Below are 24,272 nucleotides of genomic sequence, written 5' to 3' on the forward strand. Positions count from 1 at the left end.
CTGAGGCCCTCGCCTCCTGCCTCGAATGACCTGTCACCAGGCCCCAGGTCAGCGGCCCACTGGCCTCTTCTGCACCCCAATGTGGACCCCTCCTCCTCCAGGAAGTCCTCTGGCCTACCCCTCCCACCCTGGGGCCTCCAGAGGGACGTCCCCACTCCCCTGAACTAGTCTCTGAGCATTATGGGACCCTTAGTGGAAACCCAGTCTGCTGCCCTGACAGAACCCACCCCACCACCCCCACCCATGGCCCAGTGCACCTGAGACACCCTGGGGAAGGATGGAACTGAAGTTGGGGAGGAGACTGAGGCCCCAAAGGTTCCCCTCAGTCTGAACACACAGGTCCCTGCCCCCCACCCCCACCCCGTGCCAGAGGTCTGCCCTGGAGCAGATGTAAATGGCAAACAAACCAGCTGTCTGAGGACTCCTTCCCAAAGAACTGCCCCTCCCTGGAGGGGGCACCTCACAGCACTGACCCCACATGCCCCCCCCCACACACCCCCACCCCCTGCAAGGAGGCTCCCACCACTTGGCCCACCTGGGCGTCCTGCAGCGCCGCCTGGTGGTTAGGCCCTGATGCCTCCTGCACTTCAGGAGCCTGCCAGACTGGGAAGGAGTGCTTGGCATGGCTGTGCCCCCACGTGCATGGCAGTCCCAAGGGCCCTGTGTCCTGGACCATGTGACCACCATGCCCTCCCTAACATTCAGGGACCCGGGGACAGTGATAGCGGTCTACAGCTCTGTGGGAGGGCCCACCAGCCTGTGCGCGCCCAGGGGCCTGGAACGCTGCCACAGCCGCTGAGCTCCAGACTTGCACCCCGTGGGTCCTCACGTCATCCCAAACTCTTCGCCTGCTGCCGAGCACCCACTGCCCCCCATCCCCTAACACAGTCACAGGGCCCACCACTCAGGCCCTGCCTGATACTGGGGCCCTGCCCAAGCCTGGCCTTTGCCGACCCCAGGGGTGTCCCTCCAGCCGCTGGCTCAGTTCCACCTCACTGCTCTACCTGGGGTGTTGGGGTGAAGAGGCCATGGCAGCTGCCCCGTGATGTGCCAGGCGGTTCTTTTCCCAGGCCCCACCCAGGCAGGCGCCCTGCAGACAATGCCAATTCACCAAGACCTCAAGTGGGGACAGATTACTCAGTCTGGTCAGGGAAAGAGCCCCTCACTGCCAAGGAAGCAAGTCCCCATGCAGCCCAGCACTGCCCCTGGCCAGCCCGGCACACTCTCACTTGGACCTCAGCCCGGTTGTGGTCACACCTGCCCACAGGCCTGCCGAGCTTCAGGGCACTCCTGCCAGCCCCTCCCTGGCACCCTGCTCTCACACCGTAGTGTCCACTGGCTGGGCCAGCAGGCTGGGGTGGCCGTGAGAGGGTGCTGAGGACAGTGTCAGGTCACTGACAGGATCAGGGCAAAGGTCAGGTTCAGGGACAGATTCTACCAATCTGGGGCCCCTGCCCTCACAGGTCCCCAGGGGCCCATTGTGTGGGGACAATGGCTTCCTGAGCCAAGTCCCTCTCCCAGCAGGAAAGCCATAAAGAGCCTGCATTCTGCCCTTTGAAGGACCTGGGTGGGCAGTCAGAGCCTGAGGCCTCAGCCCTCGCCCCTTACCAGCCTGGCAGGGACCCAGGCATCCCCAGGGGCCGGCCAGCCCTTCAGACACGTAGACACCAGATGGCACCAGACAGGCCCTGACCAGTTGGACACTGCTGGCCACACGCAGGCACATCCCAGCCCCCACAGCATAGAAGCTGGGCCCAGGGGCCCACCCCATGGGAACCAGCTGGACCCTCTTGGTGTCCCCCAAGGGATCAGGGTGCACGTGCAAGAGCGCCGAGAGTCTTGGAGTGGCTGGGCCCCTGGCAGGCACTCCTGGCCCCTGCTGCCTGGGACCTGGGGCCAGTCCTGCAGTGGGGCTGGCGGTGTTTCCCACACTAGGGCTCCACTGTCTTGCCAGGTGAAGGGGTCCTGAGACCCAGGAAGGGCAGGAGGTGGGGGCGCTGAGGACAAGGACAGCAAGCTGGGGAGCCCACGTGGGGTGTGGCCGTGGCAGAGCAGCTGTGGTGGAGCTGCGTAGCCCTGCAGACGGGACCGCGTGCTCAGGGCCTTGACAGGAGCAGTCCCAGCCCCAGCCCTCACACGTGCCCATGGTTCTGTGGGTTGTGCTTTTTATTGTTCAGAGAATGGGGTGTTCTTGGGGGCTGGGGACCCCAGTTGGGGCCTGGAAACAGGAAGACTGGTGAGGACCAGCCTGGGCAAAAGTCAGTCTTGACACTGGGTGGAGTTGGCCCCCAGGGGGCAGGGCAGAGTGGAGCTGCACACCAGCTCTCCCACAGCGCGGGTGATGTGGTCCAGTTGCCAGGAGGAACCTTCAGGAGCAGATCCCTGGGTAGCCCATCCCCACTGTGGATCCACAGCCACAGTGTAAGTCCCTGAGTTTGTCCCGCTGTGACCCTGAGGCCCCTCTGTGCTGCAGCAGCCGGAAGGATGGCCATCCCCCTCCGCACCCTTGCTGGGCCCAGGCAGACTGTCCTGACCCAGGCCCACCCCCATGAAATAGCCCCTGGGTCAGACCTGGCCTGACAGCCTTTGCCCACCCAACAGCACCAGGGATCAACTGGTGGGGGTGGCACCTAGAGGAGGGGCAGGCTGCTGTGCCAGTGCCTCAGCCTCCAGGGTGAGGAAGCCTGGTCTGAGGGAGCCTGGATGGAGTGGTGTGGCCCAGGACCTGTGACGGCAGGTGGGCAGGGCTCCGAAGGGCAGAGGCATCAGCAGGCTTTTGCTCTTGGAGGCCCTTGGGTGCTCCTGGGAGTGTGGGGTGGCCATCGGCCCTGCAGTTTGCTTGGAGGCCTGTCTCATCCAGAACCCACCACGGGGCCGCAGGCGGCAGGGGCTGTCAGGTGTGTGGGCCCAGCTGGGTGACCGTGGGCCATCACTCAAGCCCCTTTGCCTCTTTGGCCTCAGCTGAGACCTGCCAGGAACCATGGAGGAGCCCTTGAGTTTACCCCAGCATCTATGCTGACCTTGACCCCTGGGACATCAGAGCAGAGGCTCCGCTCAGCGCAGGACAGGGAGGCTCCAGGGCTGGAGATGGGGGAGTCCTGTGCCAGCCCCTGGGGCAGAGGCTTGGAGCAGCAGCCACAGCCCCTCCAGTGAGATGTCAGGCCCGGGGCCACCTCTGGGCCAGCAGCTGGAAGGACCCGACTTTGGGTCATCCAGACATGTGAGTGCTGGGGGCCCTGCCCCCGACCCTGGGCCTGATAGAACAGGTCACCAGGGTGGGCAGGGTAATGCCAGTATGGGTGGAGGAGGACACAAGTCCCCCTCAGACCAACAGGTGTGGCAGCGGTGACCTGCACACAGGTACTGTCCAGCCGCTGGCCTCCCCCATCACCTGCCGCCTGCATGTCCATGGCGCTGGCCCCACGGCTCGAGGACCCTACGCCAGGTGCCCCTTGCCCCCCCACCCCCACCAGGGCACAGCTCTTCCCCACCAGTACCCCCTCCCCGGGGCTGGACTCCTGCTTCCGCCACACATGCCAGGCCATGCTGCCCGCCACAGAACCCCCTTCCCATAAGCCATCTTCCAGCCCCACCTGCCCCTCCAGCCTCCCTGGGGCCATGTCCCTCTGGGGCAGTCCACAAAGCCACACACAGAATCACAGACCACAGCCTCAGTGGGTTTCTGCTCGAGTAGCATCTTCCCATGCTTGGAACCCAGCCCCCATCTACCTCCCAGGTGGCCCAGGGTGCCAGCCAGCTCCAGAGGGCTGCGGACACACGGCCTTCACGTCCTGACCTCAGACTCTCCGACTCTTAGAGGAGGCCCAGCCTACCCCAGGGGATGGAGCGCTGGCCCGGCGAGGCAGTGTGGGGTGGCCTGCACTGAGGCCACACTCTCCTGAGGCAGCAAGCAAGGGCCAAGGCCTGGCCCTCAAAGACACATCCAGAGCAGAGACAACCCAGCTGAAACCTGGGCAATGGTCTCTGGGCACCCCCCAGCCGTGGCCTGGCCCCTGGCTGGTACTGGGCGGCGGGAACCCTCTGGAGCAGGATGGCCCAGCTTAGGGCCCTGCCTGCCTCCCCTCTGGGGTGCTGGGCCAGAGGCCAGCACAGACATGGGCGGCCACCGCTCTCCTGGCTCAGGCCCTCTGGACTCATGGGTGGGGTGTAGCTCTGCCTGGTCCCAGCACAGAAGTGGCGGGAGGGAGGCTGGGGTCGGGCTGAGCACAGCAGCTGGAGGTCCAGGACCAGCCCCAGACCAGCAGAGGGGTGAGTAGACACAGTGCTTCTCAGTGACAGTAAGGTGGCAGGTGCAGGGCACCCAGCCATACGAGGGGCAGAGACCAGAGTTCTGGAGCCCCCCTGGCCCCACTCACTGGGACAGGAGCTGGCCTCTCTGTGCCTCAGTTTCCTTACAGGAGACTCCACAGTCACGCCTGCAGAGGGCTCTTGGGCCACGAGACCTACGTCTGACCAGTCACCTGAGGGCAGCGGTCCAGTCCCCTGTTCTGGACAGAAATGCGCCTCACACTATTCGTGAGCGCTGTGCCCGACCCCGCACGAGGCTGCGGAGCAGGCGGGGCAGCGCCTCACACACAGGAGTCTCCGCGCTCACGCTTGTGGGCCCGAGGCCCTGCCTGACTTCTCAGACGCCAGCAGAGTCCACCACCAGGACACTGCCCACTGTGGGGTCACGCCTTAGTAGCCATCGTCATCGTCACCATCACAGCCGTAATCTGCAAACCAGAAAGGACAACCGTGGCCGCTGAGGAGGGCTGTGCAGTTGGACCGTCCAGGCGTCCCTCCCTTGCCCCCCGGAGGCTCTGGTACCAGCTGCTGGGCCGTGGCTGTACACTCTACTTGTGCGGGACGGACCACCCCTGCCTGCCCAGCACCCATGGTCTCCCCGGTGGGGAGGGCCTGGCCACCTCTGCCTGGCACACCAAGGGCCGCCAAATTCAAGTGTCTTCGTTCAGATTTCCTTCCAGGGTGAAAGGGGCCGCGTGTGCAGCCCACAGGCCTCAGTGTAGGGCTGTCGGGCAGATGGCCGGTGCCCTTTCCCTGGACGACCCTGCCCACGACAGTCCCACTGGCCCTGCGGGCCCTCACCACTGCCGCCCAGCATCTGCAGGGCACTGACGCAGGGCTCCCCGTCCTCCTCGTCTGGGTCCTCCTCCTCGGCGTCCTCCTCAGGGTGGTACGACACGGGCCCGCTCTCCACTACCACTGCTGAGGGCCTCACAGGCTCGGCTCCCGGGGTGGGGGTGCTTGGGAGCAGGGTCTGCGAGAGAGACGCGGGTTCTGGGGCAGAGTGATGAGCAGGCTCCCTGACCTGCCCCCCGCCAAGCCCTCGCTGCCTCTCTATTTCGGCTTCCTGGGCCAGACCAGAGCCCTGACCACAAGGAGAGAAGGCCCTGAGCCCCATCCCTGGAGGGCCCGGCCCCCAGACAAGGGTGCCACCCAGGCAGGGAAGGCTGGCGCAGGCGGGCTGGACCGGGGGCCATGGCCTCACTCCCCAGAGGCGTGGCCGGGAGGAACAACCACAGGCCCCAGGAGAGTGGTCTCAGGACACCTCTCCTGGGTGCCCTGGGCTCAGGACGCTCTGCCCCCTGCCCACAAGAGCGCTGTGGCTGGAGCTCCTACCACCCCAGGCCCCGCCCTCCCAGTGCAAGGCCCCACCCCCGTGTCCACACACCTACCTCTCCCAGGGCTGCCTTCTTCGCTGGCTGTGCAGACACGAACGGCCTCAGCCTGCAGGGAATCAGAGGAGGGAGGGGTGAGAGAGAGGAGGAGCAGTACTCTGGAGCCCTGGTCTGCCCCTCTCCTCCAAGTCAAACAACTCTGGTGCCCCTCCACCCACCCCATGGCTCACAGCAGGGGTACCCTGACTTGTGCTAACAGCCCTCTTTCACTGGGTCTGCTCTCCCTCCCCTAGACGCTCAGCCAGGGAATCTTGCCCCACTGTCACCTGCAAGGGACCGAGGGGGAAATACCCCAGAGCTCCTCAGTGCTGCTGACCCACCCCAGGGGGATGGTTGGGACCCCCACCTGAGAGGAGGCGGGCTCCCCTGAGTGCCCAGGACCCCAGCACCCCAGGGCTGGGAGCAGGGCAGTGTGCACTGCAGCTGCTCCCCTACAGGCCCAGCTGGGGCCACACACTCCGCTGGGGGCTGGAGGGGCTCAGAGGACCCGCTACACCTGCTGGGCCCCAGGCCCCCCCAGAGCCCAGCCTGGCACGCAGACTCCTGGGCAGTGGGTGCCACCAGTGTGGTCCCCAGCATGCGGACTCCTGCCCCATCCTGCCCACCCAGCGTGACACCTTTTCCCCACGCTGGTCATGGGGTCAGCCCCACTCTTGCCGGCCGGCTTCTTCCTCCGAGGCAGCTTCCTGGCGCCGGCCCTGTCCTCGGGCCGTGCGTCCGGCCTCTGCGTACCGCCCCCGCCCTTACTGTCCAGGTCACGGAGCACGCTGTAGTTGATCTTGCTGGAGATCCTCTTCTGCTCCAGCATCTTCTCGATGGCCTCACCGGCCGTGCTGGCCTGAATTGGCTCCCTGCGCTTGCAAGACTTCTTGGGCTAGAGGGGACACACCAGTCATGCCCACCGTGGCCACAGTTGGTGCCCTCAAACCCCTAGCTACTGCCCAGGACGCCAGGGGAGGACAGGGCTCAGCAATCTAAGGCCAAGCCCTCCTCTTCCTCTCCTGGGTGTGGGGGAGGGAGTGCCCCATGCTGCCCAACTGCACCCTGTCCAGGGAGCAGGGCCCCAGACAGCACCCACCGTCAGCAGGAAGCCTGGCCTGGTGCTGCAAAGTGCCCCCACACTGCCATGCTGCACCCCGCCAGACCCAGTAGACAGGGGGCCAGGTGTCCTGTGCTCTGGCTGCGTTGCTGGCAGGGAGGTGTGGTCCCCAGACCACCTGCAAACCACTGAGCTGCAAACCACCGAGCTGCAAACCACCGAGTTGCAAACCACCTGCAGCAGCCCCCCAATCCACCTATCCAGCTCACCAGCTGCTACATGTGGCCCGTCATGGGCCAATGACCCCAGCCAGGCTTCTGGCAGCCCGAACACTGACCCTGGCTCCCAACGAGTCCAGAAAGGCTCTCAAGGGCAGCCTCCCGGCAGCCACAGGCCAGGCCCTGGCTCTCTGGCTCAGTCACAGGCTTGGCTGCCCCCACCCCCTACCCCACCTGGGAGCTCCCTGGCTGGATGGCACCATCCAGCCACATAGTAGCAGCTCAGCCCCTCACTGTGACTAACTGGATGGGTGGCAAGATGGGGACCCTCAGCACCCGCTGACAGCCTGCCTGGGGCTTGCCCCTGAAGCTGAAGGGCAGGTGGGCCCCTACCTTCTGCTCCTTGTACACACCCAGCTCCTTCTCCTTTGCAATCCGTGCTTCTTTCTCTGAAAGGCCGACAAGCACTGGGTCAGCGAGGGCCTGGCACCTGGGGGGGCCTGAGTGGGGGCCGGGCACATACCTCTCTGCTCCCGCAGGTACTCGGCGTTCTCCCGCATCCACAGCTCAGCCTTCACACGGGCTTCCGCCTCATTCAGGATATACTGGGCAGAGCGCACAGCACGCTCAGCGCTTGCTCCACCTCAGCCACAGACGCCCCTCCCACTTGGGCAACTGGCTGGGCAGCGGGCCCTGACCAAGGAGGGCGCGTGCGCCACACTAATGGCTCGCCCCCTGGGAGCACGTGGTGTCCCCCATGCTGCTCGCCCCTGGTCCCAATAAGGGAGCGAGCTGAGGGCCCCGGAGGCCACCTTGGAAACTAACGGGTGGTCCTCGGTGCGACGTCCTGAGAGCAGGGACAGACCTCGTCTGCCGCAGGCCCTGCGCACCCGCGGCCCGGGGACTGGGGGTCTGAAGCTGTGGGGGCACTCGGGTCCGAGTCCCTGTGACTGGTGGGGCCTCAGCACACGATCACAGCGGGACTGATACCTGTGTCACAGCCCGCACTCACCCTGTCGATCTCCAGGTCGTCGATGCCGCTGAGGTCCAGCTCGCCGTCCCCCGAAGTGTCCTCTAGAGGGAAGCACGGCTTCTGGTCAGCACGTGTCAGTACCACCTAGGCTCTCATAACGCTGCTCCACCCTCGCCGCTGTGGGGCGGACACTGCTCTCCCTCGAGCAGGGAGATGAGCGGATGACCTCATGCTGCCCGGAGGAAGCAGGTCACTAAATGGGGCCACTGAGCACACATGCCCTGTGCTTCCTGTCCGGAGCAGCTTCCAGACCAGGAGAGGGCGCTCCACCAGGTCTCTGCTCAACCGCCCAGGGGATCCTCCGACTGCTCTCAAGACTACCCAGAGCCTGTCAGCCACCCTTCCTGCCCTAGCTGGGTCGACAGCACCATCCTCAAGTCTCAGAGATCAGGGTGGCCCCTCCTGTCTGCTGCCCCTCGCCACCCGAGGTCCTCCGCGAAGTCCCGCTGGTGCCAGCCCACCCGAAACAGGCTGTCTGGGACGCTCCCCGCTGAGGCCCTGCCAAGGCCCCCTTGCGCCCTTTGCTCTCTCCACTCCAGCCAGAGTGGCCTCTTTCTGCTCCAGGGTCACAGTGTCCCCACTGCCTCAGGGCCTCTGCATGTGCCCTCTGCCCTGAGCTTTGCAGGACCTGCCCACACTGGACTGCCGCCCACCCACAGCATTCGATTCACATCTAAGCCTCTGAACAGCTTCCCTGAATGGCGCCCCCTCAGTCGGCAAACCCACGTCGTGGCACCTAGGGGAGGTCGTCCCAGTGAAGGACCAGGACCGGCTGTCGGAAGTGAGTTGACAGAGCCAAAGCCACTTTCCTTAGAGAGCTGTAGGTGACTGTGCCAGGGGTGGGAACAGCTGTCCCAGTTCTGTGGTTGGTTGTCCCTGCTGGTGACGGGGCTCAGCGAGAGACATCCGTCTGGCCACGAGGACCGTGCCCTCAGGCCCCACGCCCCCACCAGGTTAGACAAACACGGGGACCAGTCTGTCCTCGTGGGCCCTTTGTGACGTGTGTCTGACTTCTCAGCTAAGAGGCACAGGATGCTGCTGCACAAGTGCCTCCCAGGTCCCCTGGGGCAGGAAGGAGCCTGCGGCCACGACCCAACCCAAGGGCTCCGGCCAGGACCTGGGCCAGTGGGCAGCAGTCCCGGGGGGGGGGGGGGGGGGACGCCCGGCTGGCATTGGGTGTCGGCGACCCTGGGCCCTCCACCTTGCCCACAGCCCACAGCCCTGCACCGGGGGCTGCCTCCGCCTCCTGCAGGCCAGGAGGGTGGCCCTCGCCCGACCCCAACCCAGAGCCCGTCCCCAACCCGCCGCTGGCCCAGCACTCACTGGGCTCCCCGCTCTGCGAGATGCACTCTCGGATGGAGTCTGAGATGCCCAGGCTGGCTGCCGTGGGTAGGGGCCCCAGGAGGGACTCCAGGGCGGGGGGCCTGCCACTCCCGCTGGGGCTGCCCGCTGCCTCCGAGGTCCCAGGACCGCCGCCGAGCAGCTCCTGGTAGAAGTCCTTGTTCAGGTGGCTGGCAGCGGCCTCCAGCTCCTCGTCCTCAGCATCCTCCTCGCCAAACAAGCTGGCTGCAGGGTCCTCGACAGAGCCTGGGGGTACAGCCCCACACCACCCATCAGCCGCAGAGGCCAGGGGAGCCCGCTCTTGTGCAGACACTCCCACCAGCCACACAGGGTATCCACACCACTAACTCAAGCTCCTGAAGGGAGAGAGCGCCGCCAGATGGCCTTGTCACAAAAGGTGCCTGCCATCAACCACGGCCAACACCTCCTGCCTGACGTAAACTAACACCAGACAGCCACAGACTCGATGCAGCAGCTCAAAAGACAAACCGCGCAGAAGACAACGCAAGAAACGTTTGACTTTGGGTGAGGTGTGCACTGCTCAGAGGTGACACAGAACAGAACCCACACACGCTGGTGAGCTGGGCTTTCCCGAGGCACAGACAATGCACAGACTTCTTGCAGGTCACACACCTGACACAGGACCTGTATTTACGAAATGTGAAGATCTCTCAGAACTTCGAAAGAAAACAACCCTGGTAAAAAATGGGCAAAAGATCTGAATAGGGACCAGCAAATACGACACTGGATGACGAGGAAGCAGCGGCCCCCACCCCACGGAGCAGCCACGGAGGCAGCTGGTGGGCTCTCCAGGACAAGCCCTCGCCTGCCCGTGGCCCACCAGCCTCTGCTCCGTGCTCACCGAGGCTGCACCAGAACGCCCGCAGCACTCGGGGTGACAGCCCCGGACCAGAACAGCCGCAACACCAACAGCCAGGACAGGCCGGCCAGCCGCCACGGTCTCTGGTGCGGGGTTCCAGGAAGAGGGACGGGAGCCGACAGAGATGCAACAGGCAGACGAGTGACTGCCTAGGGAGGGGCAGGCGAGCCTGAGGACACGTGAGGGACACGCGTGCGCCCATGACATCCTGGGGGTAAGCACACGCCCGACTGCCTGGCGCCGCCTTCCCTGCACTCTGTGCCAGTCGCACTCACATGAAGCGGACAGGGAGTCCCACGTGGCGCAGCGCCCCCCAAACAGTGCTGGAGCATCCAGTCTCAGCTGGCGTGGAGTGTCACAAGCGGTTCCCATCTGGGTGAGTGTCCCCGGGGGACAACCTTGCCATCCCCAGTGGGGAGTCGTGTCGGGGACCGTCTTCTGGACACACCTGGTGGCTCTCTGTCCTGGACGCACATGACACCCCCTCCAGTAGAAGGACCCTCCTTGCTGCGCAGCCGGCTCTTCCCGGCCTCTCGCCTCCTTGCACATTTCACGTGGACACAGCAACACGCAGAACGAGCCCACGGTAGCCGTGGCTTCCACGGGCTTGCAGGTGTGGTGCAAGTGGACAACCCCAGGAGCAGCCCCACCGCCTAAGGCAGCCAGACCTGTACTGTTCCATCGAGCTCAGACCTGGCAGGTCGGTGGATGAAGAGCCTGCCGCCCTGACATCGTGAAGCAGTGGGGTAGGGGGCGGGGCTGGTGGGCTGGGAGGGAGGGGGAGCACGCGCCCATTTTGTCATGGCCAGGTAGGTGCTGCCAGGAAACACCAGGAACCCGAGCCAGAGAACACCTCCGGGGGAGCCCCCGGCCGCAGCGCGCCCCCACTGCTTGGGGAAGAGGCGGCCAGAGCAGCAGCGGCAGACGGGACGGCTCTCTAGACAGCCAGTACAGAAGTTTCTCAGACACTGGCCACCTGTGTCCTCCGGAGGCCACAGGGCGCGGTGAGGGTCGGGCCCCCAAGGTGTCAGCAGGGAGACACCCCACAGACACAGGGGACCAGGCCAGGGGGCTCCTCCCACCCTAGAGCGTCTCCAAAGACTCCTGGCCACAGACACGCAGTGGATGGCTCAAAGGAGGGGCAGCGCCTGCAGCCCTGCCCGGCATAACCTGGAAAACGCAATTACGACAAAGCAGAAACCTCCCGCGCATGGCAGGCCCTCACTGGACTCTGCACGCCGAACCACCACGGCTTCGGCTGTGAGTGGTGGACAGCACCCGCCATCACATCAGCGGCACCCTGCCCTGCCTGCGCGGTGCCAATGCCAGCACCCAGCCGCCCACGGGCTGTGTGTGCAGAAGCAGGGCACACAGAGTTAAGGCAGCAGCAGCAACAAATCTGTATGAAACTGCAGACAAAGCAACTCAATGACCTACCTAGAAAGAGCCCCGAAATGAAACTATGTAACGTAAGGAAGAGTGAGGGAGAAAGTCACCAATAAAACGAAAAGCATCCTCAGACACACCTTGATTCCGTTCTGTGTGGGAAGAGCAGCTGGCTGGCGGGCGGGCACAGCAACAGGAGAGTGGACAGGCCCAGACTGAGGCAGGATGCACCCACCGCCCAGGACACCCCCTGCGCACGCCCTACAGGCGGAGGAAACACCAAGTGCCGACACGGAAGACGTAGCGGGCACGCAGGCGTGCACACCCTTCCCAGGAGAACCTGGCATCTCAGCCCAGAGCCCTGCACCACAGTTCTGGGCGGCACCAAGACCCCGCAGGGAAGCCGTGATGTGCTTGCTGCCACCACCTCACTCTGCCTGGTGCTGGGGGCTGACAGCAGGTGCAGCGGAACAGAAGCCAGGGGCCGACCCGCTGAGCGGAACAGTGGGAGCGCAGGAGAAGGCCCTCATCTCTCACGGGGCGCCTTGACTTAGGATGGTGTCTGCATCACAGCCAAGCACTGTCCAGTCAAAACACCCTGAGTGGAGAGCGCCCCCCACACTTCCCTGCAGACCGGCTGCCGTGGCCGACCTGAGCCGAGTTCGGAACATGACCGTGAGCCAGGCTGTCACACTGAGCTCCATCTCGGGGTTCACTGCCCTGTCCTCTCAGCACGAGCAGGAGTCACAAGTGGGCATTTCATAGACACGAAGTGTGTGTGTGGGGAAACCGCAAAACACGGTGCCCTGCGGAGGGTGGGCCATGACACCCATGACCACGTGGGGGATGGGGCCGCAGGGGAAACCCGAGTTCAAGCTGCCGGGCACGCCCACGCCAGGTCAGGGCAGGACTCGCGAGCTGCGCTGCCGCCAGTCGGGACCGTCTGTGCTGGGAAGCCCCACGAGGAGCCAGCACTGAGGCCGGGCGCACAGAGGCATGCAGAGGCGGCATCCCCACAGACAGCAGCCGCTGCAGGGACAGGGGAGACAGCACTCCCCCGCACAGGGCAGGCTCAGACACGGTGACCACAAGGATGGTCCCAGCCTCCTTTGGCTGTGTGGGGTGGGGGCGGAGTGTGGGGCGGCATTGGGGAATTATGACTGAAGATCACGGGAAAAACACACCACGGCGGCTGCCAGAACCTGGAGAGGAGCCTGGGGGCATCGGCCACCCAGACTGAGTGTCCAGCTGGCACAAACATCACTTGGCAGCTACTCCAGGGCCTGGGCCTCATGAGACAGGACTGGAACAGACAGACTCTGAGGGGCAACTGTGGGAAGGGGCTTGGGGTGGCTGGCAGCTGCGTGTCCAGGACTGAGCTCCTCCCCTTGGGAGGCAGGCAGGGCTGGCCTCTGCCCGAGAACAAGAACCCGAGGGGACAGCTTCAGCCCAGGGCAACTGGGACAGGAGACAGGCAGGTATGGGTGCTGGGGAGCTGCCCTGGACGGGGCCAGGGGGCCAGCTGGTGACGAGGCCTGCGTGACATGGAACACGTGGCTGTGGACAGGGTGTAGGCAGGGGTGGCCCAGTCGGCCAGGTATGGGGGCAGACTCACCATCTCGTGCCAGGCTGGCCAGGGCCCCCTTGGCCTTTGGCCGGCTGTGTTCTAGCTCAGTCTCAATTGCGTCCTGATAGGTGGATATTTCACCTGAAGCGGCAGGTTAAGAGCAGAAAGTGAGCACAAACCCTCTTTGCTAAGGAGCCCATGGTACCCATGCAGTAGGGCAGCTGGCTACCTTCGACTTCCTCCAGCTTCTTCGACAGCACCTGCTCGAGCTGAAACGGAGAGGACGAGAGCACTCAGCGACAGGAGGGGCCCGAGTGCCCACCGGACGCTGCCAGGCCCCTGCAGGCCTGGCACAGACGCAGGGGCCCCTAACGCCAGCCTTGCCAGGTCTGTGCATCACAGGTGCTGACGGGAAGCAGACAGCAGCAGTGTCAGGGGCCAGGAGGTGTGGTGCAGCGGTGGCCCGGGGTCCTCTGACTCAGTGACTGGGCCCTGGAGAGGCAGCACTTCCCCAGACCCCACACTAGACGCCCAGAGGGACAATCTGGAAAGAAGCCCTGTGCACCCCACACCAGCACCTCCATGTGCACACCCCTCCCCACACGCTCGTCTGCATGTACACCCGCCGCTCCGCCACACGGGTGTGCAGTGTCAGACTGCAGGATGCCACCAGGGCCTTGAGTGCTGACGGTGAGGCCAGGTGGCTGGCGTGCGTGTGGGCTCACCTGCTTCATCCGCAGCTTCCGCTGGCCAGCCGTGTATGACGGGGGGTCACATTCTTCCTCCAGGTCGATCTTCATGAACTCGTCCACGGTCAGCTGGCTGGTGGGCGTGTCTTCAAATTCTGTGAGCCTAGAACAGAGATGGGAAAGGGACCTGACGCCCCTGAAGAGCCACTTAAACCAGCACCCAGTTTACAAACATCCCCAGGCGGTCTGGGGTCCCTGGCCCAGTGCAGGGCTGCTCAAGGCAAGCACAGGCCCCGAACCCTCCTCAGTCCTGGCAACAGCTCAAACCTGACCCAGGAGAGAAGGCCACACACCCTCCCGGCTCCCACAGGTGATCGGAGAGGCCCTGGGAGAGAGGAGCCCAGCCTGCGGCCACATGCCCAACTGGAGTTTACTTTTCAACCACCTGGCCAGTTTCCCACAGTCCATATAAGCATCGAAATGCTGAACAAAAGAATTTAGAAAATAAATGTGAGTCACACAAGCACACAGGGCTGTCTGCTTCTGAGAAGGACCTGTGGGGAGGGCAGCGGGCGGACAGGTCCCAGAGCGGCACAGCTGGGGCAGCCGAGACCCCTGCACCCCACAGCAGCGCCTTGCCAGGCCACTCACACACACAGACATGGTGGGCATGCTTGAGCCCAGCTTCCAGGTGACCGTCCCTTGGGCCACACCAAGCAGGACACAGGCAAGGCTGTCCTCAGTGCCCACTTCCTGACCCTTTTGAGCTGCAAAGTCTATAAACTACCATCACTTGAACTTGACTTAGCGAGAACAATGTCTGCCAGAAAGGGGTGTGGTCCAGGACAGACCTCTGTAGAACAGAGGGTGGCGACGCTGTGACCTGGCCATGCGGGGGTCCTGGCCACACAGGAAGAGGTAGGACCATGGAGAGCTCCATCTCTAGGACCCCAGGCCTGGCCGAGCCTGATGGAGAGGGCAGCCCTGCCCCCAGCAGAAGCCACTCACCTCTTGCGCAGCGTGGACTCGCACACCTTGACCACGCTGATGACCTCTTTGATGGTTCTCCGGAAGTCGTGCATCCTGGCTGCCACCAGAAGTGCTGGGAGGAAGACGGGGGAGTAAGCAGCAGAATGCACCATGCATTGTGAACCAGCGTCAGGGCCAACCCTGCACTCAGGACATCCTCTGCCTAGTCAGCGGTGGCTACACAGTCCATGCAAACACCAGGAGGCTGAGGCCCACGCACAGCTCTGTCCACAACTGCCGAGATTTACAAAGTGTACAACACGCTGAGTCACACCCTCCATGGTTCAACACAGGAGAGTCGGAGTGTGTTTCCTGAGAACTTCAAGGAGTTCCCCAGAGGGAACCTGCCAACTGAGGTGCCTGTGCAGGAGACGCTGGCTGGCGATGGGGCCGAGGTCTCTGAGGGACAGAGGGAGAGGCCGAATGCTGGGTGCAGCAACCACCGCGGGGTGCAAACTCGGATACCAGGCCTTGGGGTGGAAAATGAGCCTCAGGCAGCATGGAGCCTGCTGGTAGCTGATCGTGAGAACACGGCCGTTGGTGCCCAGAAAGGAGTGGACCTGTAGACACTGAGCACAGGGCCAGGAGGAAGAACAAGGGCCCTGCCAGCCTGAGGGGCCCTGGGTGAGCTGCAGGTCCAGGGCCTCCAATGGACCCAACAGCATCTGCAAGCGGCTGCCACCGGAGGACACACCAGACAGCTGCCCCCTGGTGCCAAGGAGCCAGCCCAGGAGACTGCTGCCCCAGCAGTGGAGCCCCAGGTCCAGACAAGGGAGCCTGGCAGTCCCTTCAGCCCGACGGCCCTGCCCCTCCCCCAGGCCAGTGGAGGAGAACTGGGAGTAGGCTGAGGTCCTTGAGGGCATGGGAGGCTGGGGGGCAGCTCTGGAGACAACCCAGCTCCCACCACCCAGAGGCCAGTGGGCCCGGCCAGTCGGACTCCAAGGCCCCTCACCTGCCCCGCAGAGGCCTGAGGGGCGCCGGCCCGTGTGCATCCAGTCCCTCTTCATCCTCTGCAGGAGCCTCAGGGCCGTCATGGACACCTCGTGGTTCTTCTCGCCGAACTCCAGCAGGTGGGCAAAGCGTGGGATGTACAGGCACGGGTCTGTGGCAGACACACGCCTCACTGTGTGTCCTGGACAAGGTGGCCTTGCCACCATGCCCCCAGCACCCCCGGCACGGCCACCCTCACCGGTCCTTCTACCACACAGGCTCCCCAGGGACATGCAGCCTCCCTGACCCGCAGGTGGGGACCCTCACTGCACACCCCCTCCCATGGCTGAGCAGCTACTGCTTCATTTGGGCACTTCGTGGCCGGCAGGTGAGGTCGAGCTGATTTCTAACATATTTACTGGCTGACATTCACTCCTGTGGGATGTCGGCTTCTGTCTTCCACCTCTTTGTCTATGGGTGTGTGGCGTCTCCTCACCTGAGTGTCTGCTCATTACTAAGGGCCCCGGGCACACGGGTGCAGGTAGAGACACACACCCAGGGCTGGCGCAGGCTGAGGACCAGGCTTTCCGGGGCCACAGCCTCCAGGGCAGCAGCACCAAGTCACTTAACGGACTTGGCTGACTGAGGCGGCTGCAGCAGGGTGGTGATGTGGCGCATGGGGGTGAGACCTTCGGACAGGACTATCTAACAAAGCCTCACTCGAGAGGGGCCGCTGGGGCAGAGGGCGGAGGAAGGAGCAGGGGCAGAATGGGGGGCCCTGGGCAGCACAGAAGGGGTGGGCGAGCTCATTACACCCGTCAAACGCAGCAGGAAGTGGTGAGATAGACCCTGGCTGTTGGTCACACTGGGTGCCCTCGTCCCCAAGGGCCTCCAGGACTGAGCTCTGGCCCTGGGAGCCCCAGGACTCTGCAAGCACTGCCACTTGGCACCGGCCAGCCTTGGCTCACAGGAAACCCAGGGATGGTTTCTGAGGCCACAGAGATTGGTGCAGCCTCTGAATAACACGGGTCCCTGAGGGCTGCAGTGGGCCTGAGTGGCACTCCCCACACTGACCAGGGGGCACCCCCTGGCAGTCACACCACCAGGAGCGTCATCCAGCCAGCACAGGCAGCTGCTGCCTCTCAGCCCCTTCCCAGGGGAGCAGACAGCACAGAGACCCCGAGGCCACGTGGCAAGTCGGCCACCACAAGGCTGGCTCAGGCGTGCGGCTGGACAGCTTGAAGTTACAGCCAATGTCCACCCTGGGCGTTTTGTTTGAGATTCGTTCTTTCGTTTTTGTTATTTGGTATTTGGTTACTAAAAAATGTTTTTGGGAGAAAGCCAAGATATGCTTTATAAATGATGCAAGTAAGATTTCTAATTAAAAAAAGAACCATCAGAGCTGGGGTTTAAAAGCAACACAAAGGACTTCATCCTAGTTTGGGTGGACTTGAACATAAGGTTAAAAGTACGGGTGCCTTGGCTGGTGCTGGTAAGTCGGTTGGAGCATCGTCCTGTGACCAAAGGGTTGCAGGTCGACCCCTGGTCTGGACGCACATGATCCCCCTTTGGGGGCGGCCAACCGAGGCTTCTCTCCTGCACTGACGCTTCTCTCTACCTTCCTCTCTTTCTAAAAAAGCAATGAAAAAATGTCCTTGGGTGAGGAACAAAAAAATGAATAAATAAAAATAAATGTACTGGTAAAAATTTCACAGCAAACCCACTAGGAAAGGGGGCGGTGCTGGGAGGGACAGGGACTGTCCCGTTGGGAAGGAAAGGAGCAGGCAAGGGAGAAAGCAGCAAACCACAAACACAGGTCACATGGCCAAAGTGAAATGCCAGTCAGCTGGGAGAGAAAAGCAAAATTCAGGGGCAGGGTCTGCAGGAGGCACTGGAAACTGAGGCCAAAACGCAAACACCAAAGGCTGTGCCAAGCCTCACGAGCACGGTCACCAGGATGAAGGGCGGCATCGATGCGATCGCAGCTGTGGCTGCAGGAGCAGTGAAGGGGGCGGGGTGGACACTGCAGGGTGCGGAGAAAGCGAGCCCCTCACAGGAGGCCAGACAGACACTGGGAAATGCAGCAGGCACGGAGCACAGCAGCAAGGGCTGGGGACAAGTTTCAAACCACGACGCTGTGCGGCTTTAACACACACCTCAAGCTAGACAGACTCAGGGGAAGACTGAGTGTCTGGGAAGTGGGTGCCATCACCACCGTGCGCGTGGCATGCTCTGTGCAAGAATCGGCCCTGGCCGGCAGCTCAGCTGGTTGTCGCCACACACCAAGGTTGTGGGTTCGATCCACCGTCAGGGCACACATAGGAACCAGCCAGTGACTGCACCAATGGGTAGCACAACAAAGCGATGCCCCCCAAAAGCCAGTTTAAAATATATATAATCTATGTATTTCAAGTCCAAGACCCTAAAAACAGCAGTCATGCCTCTCCGAAGCCTGTGGGGCCGCTCTGAAGACTGGCCGTGTGTGGGAGAACAAAGAAACCCTCCATAAGGCCCGAGAACACAACTCTCACAGCTCATGCCCTCTGACCACAAGTGCGAGAGTCCTAAATGCGTGTGGCCGGGGGCTTGGCTGGTTAGAGCCCCACCCTGCACACCAGAAAGGCTGCTGGCTCAGCCCCAGTCGGGGTGCACACAGGAGGCAGCCGGTCAGTGCTGCTCTCTCTGTCAAAGATCAGCAAGCGTGTCCTTGGATGGGGATTAAAAAAAAAAAAAGAATACTAGATATTAGCCAGAAAAAGATAAAACAGTTCCCTCACATCCAAGCAAAGTATTAGGAAATTAGAGAGCAAACTTAGACTTAAATGCTTTGTTAAGGAAGAAACAATGAACTAAATACTAAGTAAAAAATTAAAAGTTAACAAAATAAAGTATTTGAGGTAGACAAAAGGAGTAATAACCAAAAACAGTAAATCATCACCACCCGGAAAGAAGTTTAAAAAGACCACACCAGGCAGCACCGTGGTGCAGGCACAGAGACACACACACGGCTGGGGCAGAAATGAGCCCAGAAACGGCCCCGCACATGCTCAGCGAGCCTCCACAGGTACCAGGAAGCCAGGAAAGGGCAGTCTCCTCAAAGAACTGGGTTGGAGCCCTGGCTGGTGGCTCAGCTGACTGAGCCCGGGCCTGAGAACCGAAGGGTCACCAGTTCGATTCCCAGTCAGGGCACATGCCTGTGTTGTGGGCCAGATCCCCAGTAGGGGGCATGCAAGAGGCAACCACACATGGATGTTTCTCTCCCTCTCTTTCTCCCTCCCCACTCTCTCTAAAAGAAACAAAACAAAATGGTGTTGGAAATCTAGACCCTTATATTACATCACATACGAAAACCAATTCAACCCTGGCTGGGCAGCTCAGTTGGTTGGAGCATCATCCTCAGATGCCAAGGTTGCAGGTTCGATCCCCAGCCAGGGCACATACAAGCATCAACCAAAAAGTGCATCAATAAGTGGAACAACAAATCAATGTGTCTTTCTTCCTCTCTCTCTCTAAAGTCAAAAACTAAAATAAAACACAAAACAGATTAGAGAGCTAACTGTGAGATGTGGAACCCCAAAACTAGAAGGCTTGGGGGGAGCTCAGGGCATCAGAATGGGCAAAGATGTCTTGGATCTGATACCAAAAGGACAGGGAACAGAGCAAAACCACTAACATGACAACATCAGCTTAAAAACTCCAGGGCAGCAAAGGAAACAATTAGCATGAAAAGGCACCGAGGAAATGAAAGCATTTTCAAATCATGTGTCTGAGAAAGGATTAACATGCCATATGCAGAGAACTCCTGTGACTCCAGAACAACAGACACCTGATTAGAAAAAACGGGCAGCCACACTGGGGTGGCTCAGTGGCTTGAGTGCCTGTCTATAAACGTCCAGGTCACGGGTTTGATTCCCAATCAGGGCACATGCCTGGGTTGCAGGCCAGGTCCCCAGTAGGGGGCACGCGAGAGGCACATTGATGTTTCCCTCCGTCTCTTTCTCCCTCCCTTGCCCTGTCTCTAAAATCTTTAAAAAGGGCAGAGTTCAAGCGGGCCAGTTCAGTTGGCTGCAGCGTAGTTCCCAGACGCTGGTTGCAGGTTTGATCCCGAGTCAGGGCACACACAAGAATCAGCCACCAAATTTGTAAATAAACAGAACAACAAATCTATGTTTCTCTCGCTCTCCTTCCCCCCTCTCTAAAATCAATAAATAAAAAATTGGAAAAGCAAACAAAAGGGCCCTTGGACAGGTGGCTGTTTGGAGGGTCTGCCCATACACCAAAAGGTTGTGGGTTCAATCTGGCCCTTCAGGGTACAGGTCGTAGGCAACGGATTCACGTCTTCCCCCCCCCCTAAAAAAAAAAAAAAAAAAAAAAAAAAAAGAGAGAGAGAGAGAAATGCCCAGGGCGTGAAGCCTCATTTCTCCAAGGAAGACACGAGTTGGCAAACAGACCAACAGCCAGGTGTGGACCCACTGGTCATCAGAGAAATGCGGATAGCTGCACTGCCTGTCCGCGGACTTTGGGCAGTCCCAGGACCAACCACACCACGGCCCACTGCTGGCCCTGGCCTCCGGCCAGAGCAACCCTGCGAGACTTAGCACGGCCGGAATCACAGCAGTGCGCAGGCCTGCGCCGCCTGCTCCAGAAGTGGGGCTGGAGGCGTGCTCGTCAGCGCGCGGGGCGGGGCCTCGGGCACGTACGTCCTCCTCGCGGGGCGGCCCAGGCACCCTGACGCAAAGTGACGCGCAGGTGAACGGCGCCCCCTGCGGCCGGGCAGTGGGCAGCCGGGTGAGGAAGCAGTGCTCGCTGCGGCCCCATGCTGCTACCCCTGGCCTGTCTGCACGGTCGGGTGACGCAGTGCCTCACCGCGCTCCTGGTGCTCGCAGAGCCGCCCCCAAGACCCAGGCGCAGCGGGAGGGCGCACGGCGCACCGCCCCTGTGCGCGGAGGCCGACCTGCCGGTGAAGATGGCCGCGGAGCTGTACGCTCCCGCAGGCGCCACGGCTGCCACCGCCACGGACATCGCCAACAGCAACGCTGCCGCTGTCGGCAGGAAGGGCCTGCCCAGCGCTCCGCCGCCGGCCGCGCCCCCGCCTGCGCCCTTGCCGCCCGCGCCCGACAACAACAACTTGGAGAGCCCCAACTGGCAGTCCTTCCACCCGACCCTGCGTGAGAGGTGAGTCCCGGCTGTGTCTGGCCTGCAGCCTGCGCCCCCGCCCCGCCCCGCCCGTCCGGCCCTGAGGCCCGGAGCTGGTCTTTCAGCGCCCCCTCCTCCGAGCGCAGGCGGAGCCCTACGCCATTCGAGCCCTGCGCCTCGTGCCTTTCCCCTTTACAGGAACGCGCTGATGTTCAACAACGAGCTCATGGCCGACGTCCACTTCATTGTGGGCCCCCCAGGAGGGGCCCGGAGAGTGCCTGCCCACAAGGTTGGTAGAAGCTTGGCCCTTTGAGCTCCCAAAGGTGACAGGCCATTTTCTTATTAGGAACGGACTGTCTTCTACCCCGGGGTGTGGCATCGCTGGGGCAGGGGGGTCCAGGGCTCAGGACAGTGCGCTCTCTCTCCACAGTACGTCCTGGCGGTCGGCAGCTCAGTCTTCTATGCCATGTTTTATGGGGACCTGGCAGAAGTCAAGTCGGAAATCCACATTCCTGACGTGGAGCCTGCGGCGTTCCTGATCATGTTGAAGTAAGTGGGCTCCCCTGGCTGAGTTTGGGTGGTTCTTCCATGTCTGATGCCCTGCAGCCAAAGCCCTGGAGTCGAAGTCCACAAGGACTGGTGGGCTTGTCTCCCAGGCGCTGGGTGCTTGGTGGGTCCCAAGCAGCTGGTGACGTGGTCCCCACCCTGCCAGGTACATGTACAGTGATGAGATTGACCTGGAAGCAGACACAGTGCTGGCCACTCTCTACGCTGCCAAGAAGTACATTGTCCCCGCGTTAGCAAAAGCCTGTGTCCACTTTCTGGAGACGAGCCTGGAAGCCAAAAACGCCTGTGTCCTACTGTCTCAGAGCCGGCTGTTTGAGGAGCCCGAGTTGACCCAGCGCTGCTGGGAAGTCATCGACGCACAGGCGGAGATGGCCCTGAGGTCCGAGGGCTTCTGTGAGATCGACTGGCAGACCCTGGAGATCATTGTCGCTCGGGAGGCCCTCAACACCAAGGAGGCAGTGGTCTTCGAGGCTGTGCTGAGCTGGGCCGAGGCAGAGTGCAAGAGGCAGGGCCTGCCGGTCACCCCACGCAACAAGAGGCATGTTTTGGGGCCAGTCCTCTACCTGGTCCGAATTCCAACTATGAGCCTGGAGGAGTTTGCCAATGGCGCTGCCCAGTCGGACATCCTGACCCTGGAGGAGACCCACAACATCTTCCTGTGGTACACAGCGGCCAACAAGCCCCCACTGGACTTCCCACTAACCAAGAGGAAGGGCCTGGCCCCACAGAGGTGCCACCGCTTCCAGTCCTCCGCCTACCGCAGCAACCAGTGGCGCTACCGCGGGCGCTGTGACAGCATCCAGTTTGCCGCAGACAGGAGGGTGTTTGTTGCGGGGCTGGGCCTGTATGGCTCCAGCTCAGGGAAAGCTGAGTACAGCGTGAAGATTGAGCTCAAGCGGTTAGGGGTGGTCCTTGCCCAGAACCTGACCAGGTTCGTCTCTGACGGCTCCAGCAGTACCTTCTCAGTCTGGTTCGAGCACCCTGTGCAGGTGGAGCAGGACACCTTCTACACAGCCAGCGCTGTCCTGGATGGCAGCGAGCTCAGCTACTTCGGGCAGGAGGGTATGACCGAGGTGCAGTGCGGGAAGGTGACCTTCCAGTTCCAGTGCTCCTCGGACAGCACCAATGGCACCGGGGTCCAGGGTGGGCAGATCCCCGAGCTCATCTTCTATGCCTGAGATGCTGCGGCTGGCTGGGATGTGCTGTGGGGGAGGTGGGGAGGGTGGCACTCACTCTCCGCGGCAGCTGGCGGGCGTCATGCACTTGGTGAATCTTTTGTACACAGTGGGCCCAAATGTATGAAATAGATGTTTTCTATACAGCCAGAGCGTGGGCTTCCGAATGCTAGTGACTAGGCCTCATGGCATCTCCCACACTGCGCACTGGGGTGCCCATGGCAGGTGGAGGGCAGGCTGGGGGCAGACAGCAGCTCCGACCCTGCCGGTGGCACCCACGCCAACTGCTTGGCGGGCTTGGCTGTCCCTCCCGCCTTCTTGGATGTTATTCTAAGTGGTTCTAAGCTTTAGACCTTCCCTTCAAGTCTGAAATCTGGGCACAGTCATTTCAAATAGCTTATCTCAAGTTTATAAAGTGAGAGCCTCACATAGATAAGTGCTGCTCAAGTTCTCACCGGCCCACCAGCAGGGAACACCTGCAGTGCTGAACTGCACAGGTGAGAAGCAAACTGCAGCCCAGGGAAGCCCGCCTGCTCCAGGTCTACCCTCTGCCAGAGGCGGGGCCTCCCCCATCTGGGCAGGCCTGCCTGCTGAGGCTGTAGCTAGAATGCCCTGGAAGAGACTAGAAGTCTTGCACTTGGTTAAGCATCACTAGCTGCTCAGACAAAACCCTCCTACGTGACAAATACTGATTCAAGGGGGTGGGGTGGGGGCACTTGGGGGGCCCAGGGCTCTACCCCCTGGGAACGCCCCTGGCAGGCTGGGATCACCCCACATGGGTGAACTGCAGTGAAGCAGGCTCTCTCCTCTCTGAGGACACAGCCCCAAAGGTTTGTTTCTGGAAAACCTCTACAGGACCCCCAGAGGAGGGGAGGCGCTGCATCACTCAGGGGGAATGTGGCCTCTTGGGAGGAGAGGGCCCTTCCCACCCTGCACCCACTCCAGCCTCCAGGCCCACCAGCCCCAGGGGACCATTTGCCCCAGGGGCCATCCTGTGGGTGGTTCAGGACTGCTTTCCCTTACTTCCAGGAGACGCACTGGACGCTGATGGGCACAGGAAGGAACAGCCTGCCCAGGCCAACTGAAAACCGGCCTCCTGGCGACACTTCAGCACTCGAGCCGGGCTGCCCACTGTGCCCAGGCCCTGCCTTCCCCGAGGCACCTGGCTGCCAGTGTGCACCTCAAAAGGCAGACACGGGGCCCCGCCTGTGGCAGTGCCCATGCTTCCCTCTGTCCACACCCTTGTCCACAGCTGCTCAGGACAGACATCAGCACTCTGGCTTTCATTTGGAAATAACTGCCACCCTGCTGAGAGCCCGGACACGTCTCTCACCTCGCCGTGTCCTGCACTGGCACACGACCCCCCACTCGGCACCAGCCCTGCCGTACCTATCGCCGGTGCATTGATGCAGAGCTCTCTTGCCAACAGGAGGAACGTCTTGCCCAGCACATACACGTTCACCTGTCAAGAAGAACCACCCAGGGGTGGCGTTTGTAATTAGGAAACGTCTGCTTTCTCTTAAGTTGCGTGTTTCGTTTTGGTGTTTTAAAGAACCCATCGGCCCCCCCAGCCCCCCCAC

General features: G+C 62.0%; 2 protein-coding genes across 4 annotated transcripts in view; one reads left to right on the plus strand and one right to left on the minus strand.

Moving 5' to 3' along the window:
• Positions 1-2,148: 2,148 nt before the first annotated feature.
• Positions 2,149-24,272, minus strand: part of BRF1 (BRF1 general transcription factor IIIB subunit) — a 39,493-nt gene continuing 17,369 nt past the window's right edge. The window contains exons 5-18 of one of the 2 annotated variants that reach the window (XM_053927977.2): positions 24,082-24,154; positions 15,837-15,986; positions 14,864-14,957; positions 13,892-14,018; positions 13,396-13,435; positions 13,215-13,307; positions 9,316-9,579; positions 7,972-8,033; positions 7,483-7,564; positions 7,353-7,408; positions 6,320-6,576; positions 5,700-5,751; positions 5,110-5,281; positions 2,149-4,736 (exon numbers count right to left, since the gene is read on the minus strand). In XM_053927977.2, coding sequence (XP_053783952.1) covers positions 4,699-4,736; positions 5,110-5,281; positions 5,700-5,751; positions 6,320-6,576; positions 7,353-7,408; positions 7,483-7,564; positions 7,972-8,033; positions 9,316-9,579; positions 13,215-13,307; positions 13,396-13,435; positions 13,892-14,018; positions 14,864-14,957; positions 15,837-15,986; positions 24,082-24,154 — 1,560 coding nt within the window. In that variant the 3' untranslated portion in view covers positions 2,149-4,698. Of the gene's footprint in view, positions 4,737-5,109; positions 5,282-5,699; positions 5,752-6,319; positions 6,577-7,352; positions 7,409-7,482; positions 7,565-7,971; positions 8,034-9,315; positions 9,580-13,214; positions 13,308-13,395; positions 13,436-13,891; positions 14,019-14,863; positions 14,958-15,836; positions 15,987-24,081; positions 24,155-24,272 lie in introns of those variants that run through there. The other variant, XM_053927978.2, reaches the window with a different exon arrangement.
• Positions 20,273-22,845, plus strand: BTBD6 (BTB domain containing 6). 2 transcript variants are annotated; one of them, XM_024567584.3, is made up of 4 exons: positions 20,273-20,989; positions 21,149-21,239; positions 21,381-21,499; positions 21,663-22,845. In XM_024567584.3, exons 1-4 carry the CDS (start codon positions 20,631-20,633, stop codon positions 22,693-22,695), a joined length of 1,602 nt encoding a protein of 533 aa, XP_024423352.2. In that variant the 5' UTR covers positions 20,273-20,630; the 3' UTR covers positions 22,696-22,845. The 2 variants fall into 2 exon arrangements, with proteins under 2 accessions (XP_024423352.2, XP_045057377.1); XM_045201442.2 differs by lacking the exon at positions 21,149-21,239 and having other exon boundaries at positions 20,885-20,989.

Source organism: Desmodus rotundus, chromosome 7 (assembly GCF_022682495.2).
Source record: "Desmodus rotundus isolate HL8 chromosome 7, HLdesRot8A.1, whole genome shotgun sequence".
Classification (NCBI taxonomy): domain Eukaryota; kingdom Metazoa; phylum Chordata; class Mammalia; order Chiroptera; family Phyllostomidae; genus Desmodus; species Desmodus rotundus.

Bases quoted from the DNA above. Each gene is read 5' to 3' on its own strand.
- BTBD6 (XM_024567584.3), top strand. From the start codon at position 20,631: ATGCTGCTACCCCTGGCCTGTCTGCACGGTCGGGTGACGCAGTGCCTC. The intron at 21,240-21,380 runs GTTGGTAGAAGC...CTCTCTCCACAG, and splicing joins GGAGAGTGCCTGCCCACAAG to TACGTCCTGGCGGTCGGCAG. The intron at 21,500-21,662 runs GTAAGTGGGCTC...CCACCCTGCCAG, and splicing joins GCGTTCCTGATCATGTTGAA to GTACATGTACAGTGATGAGA.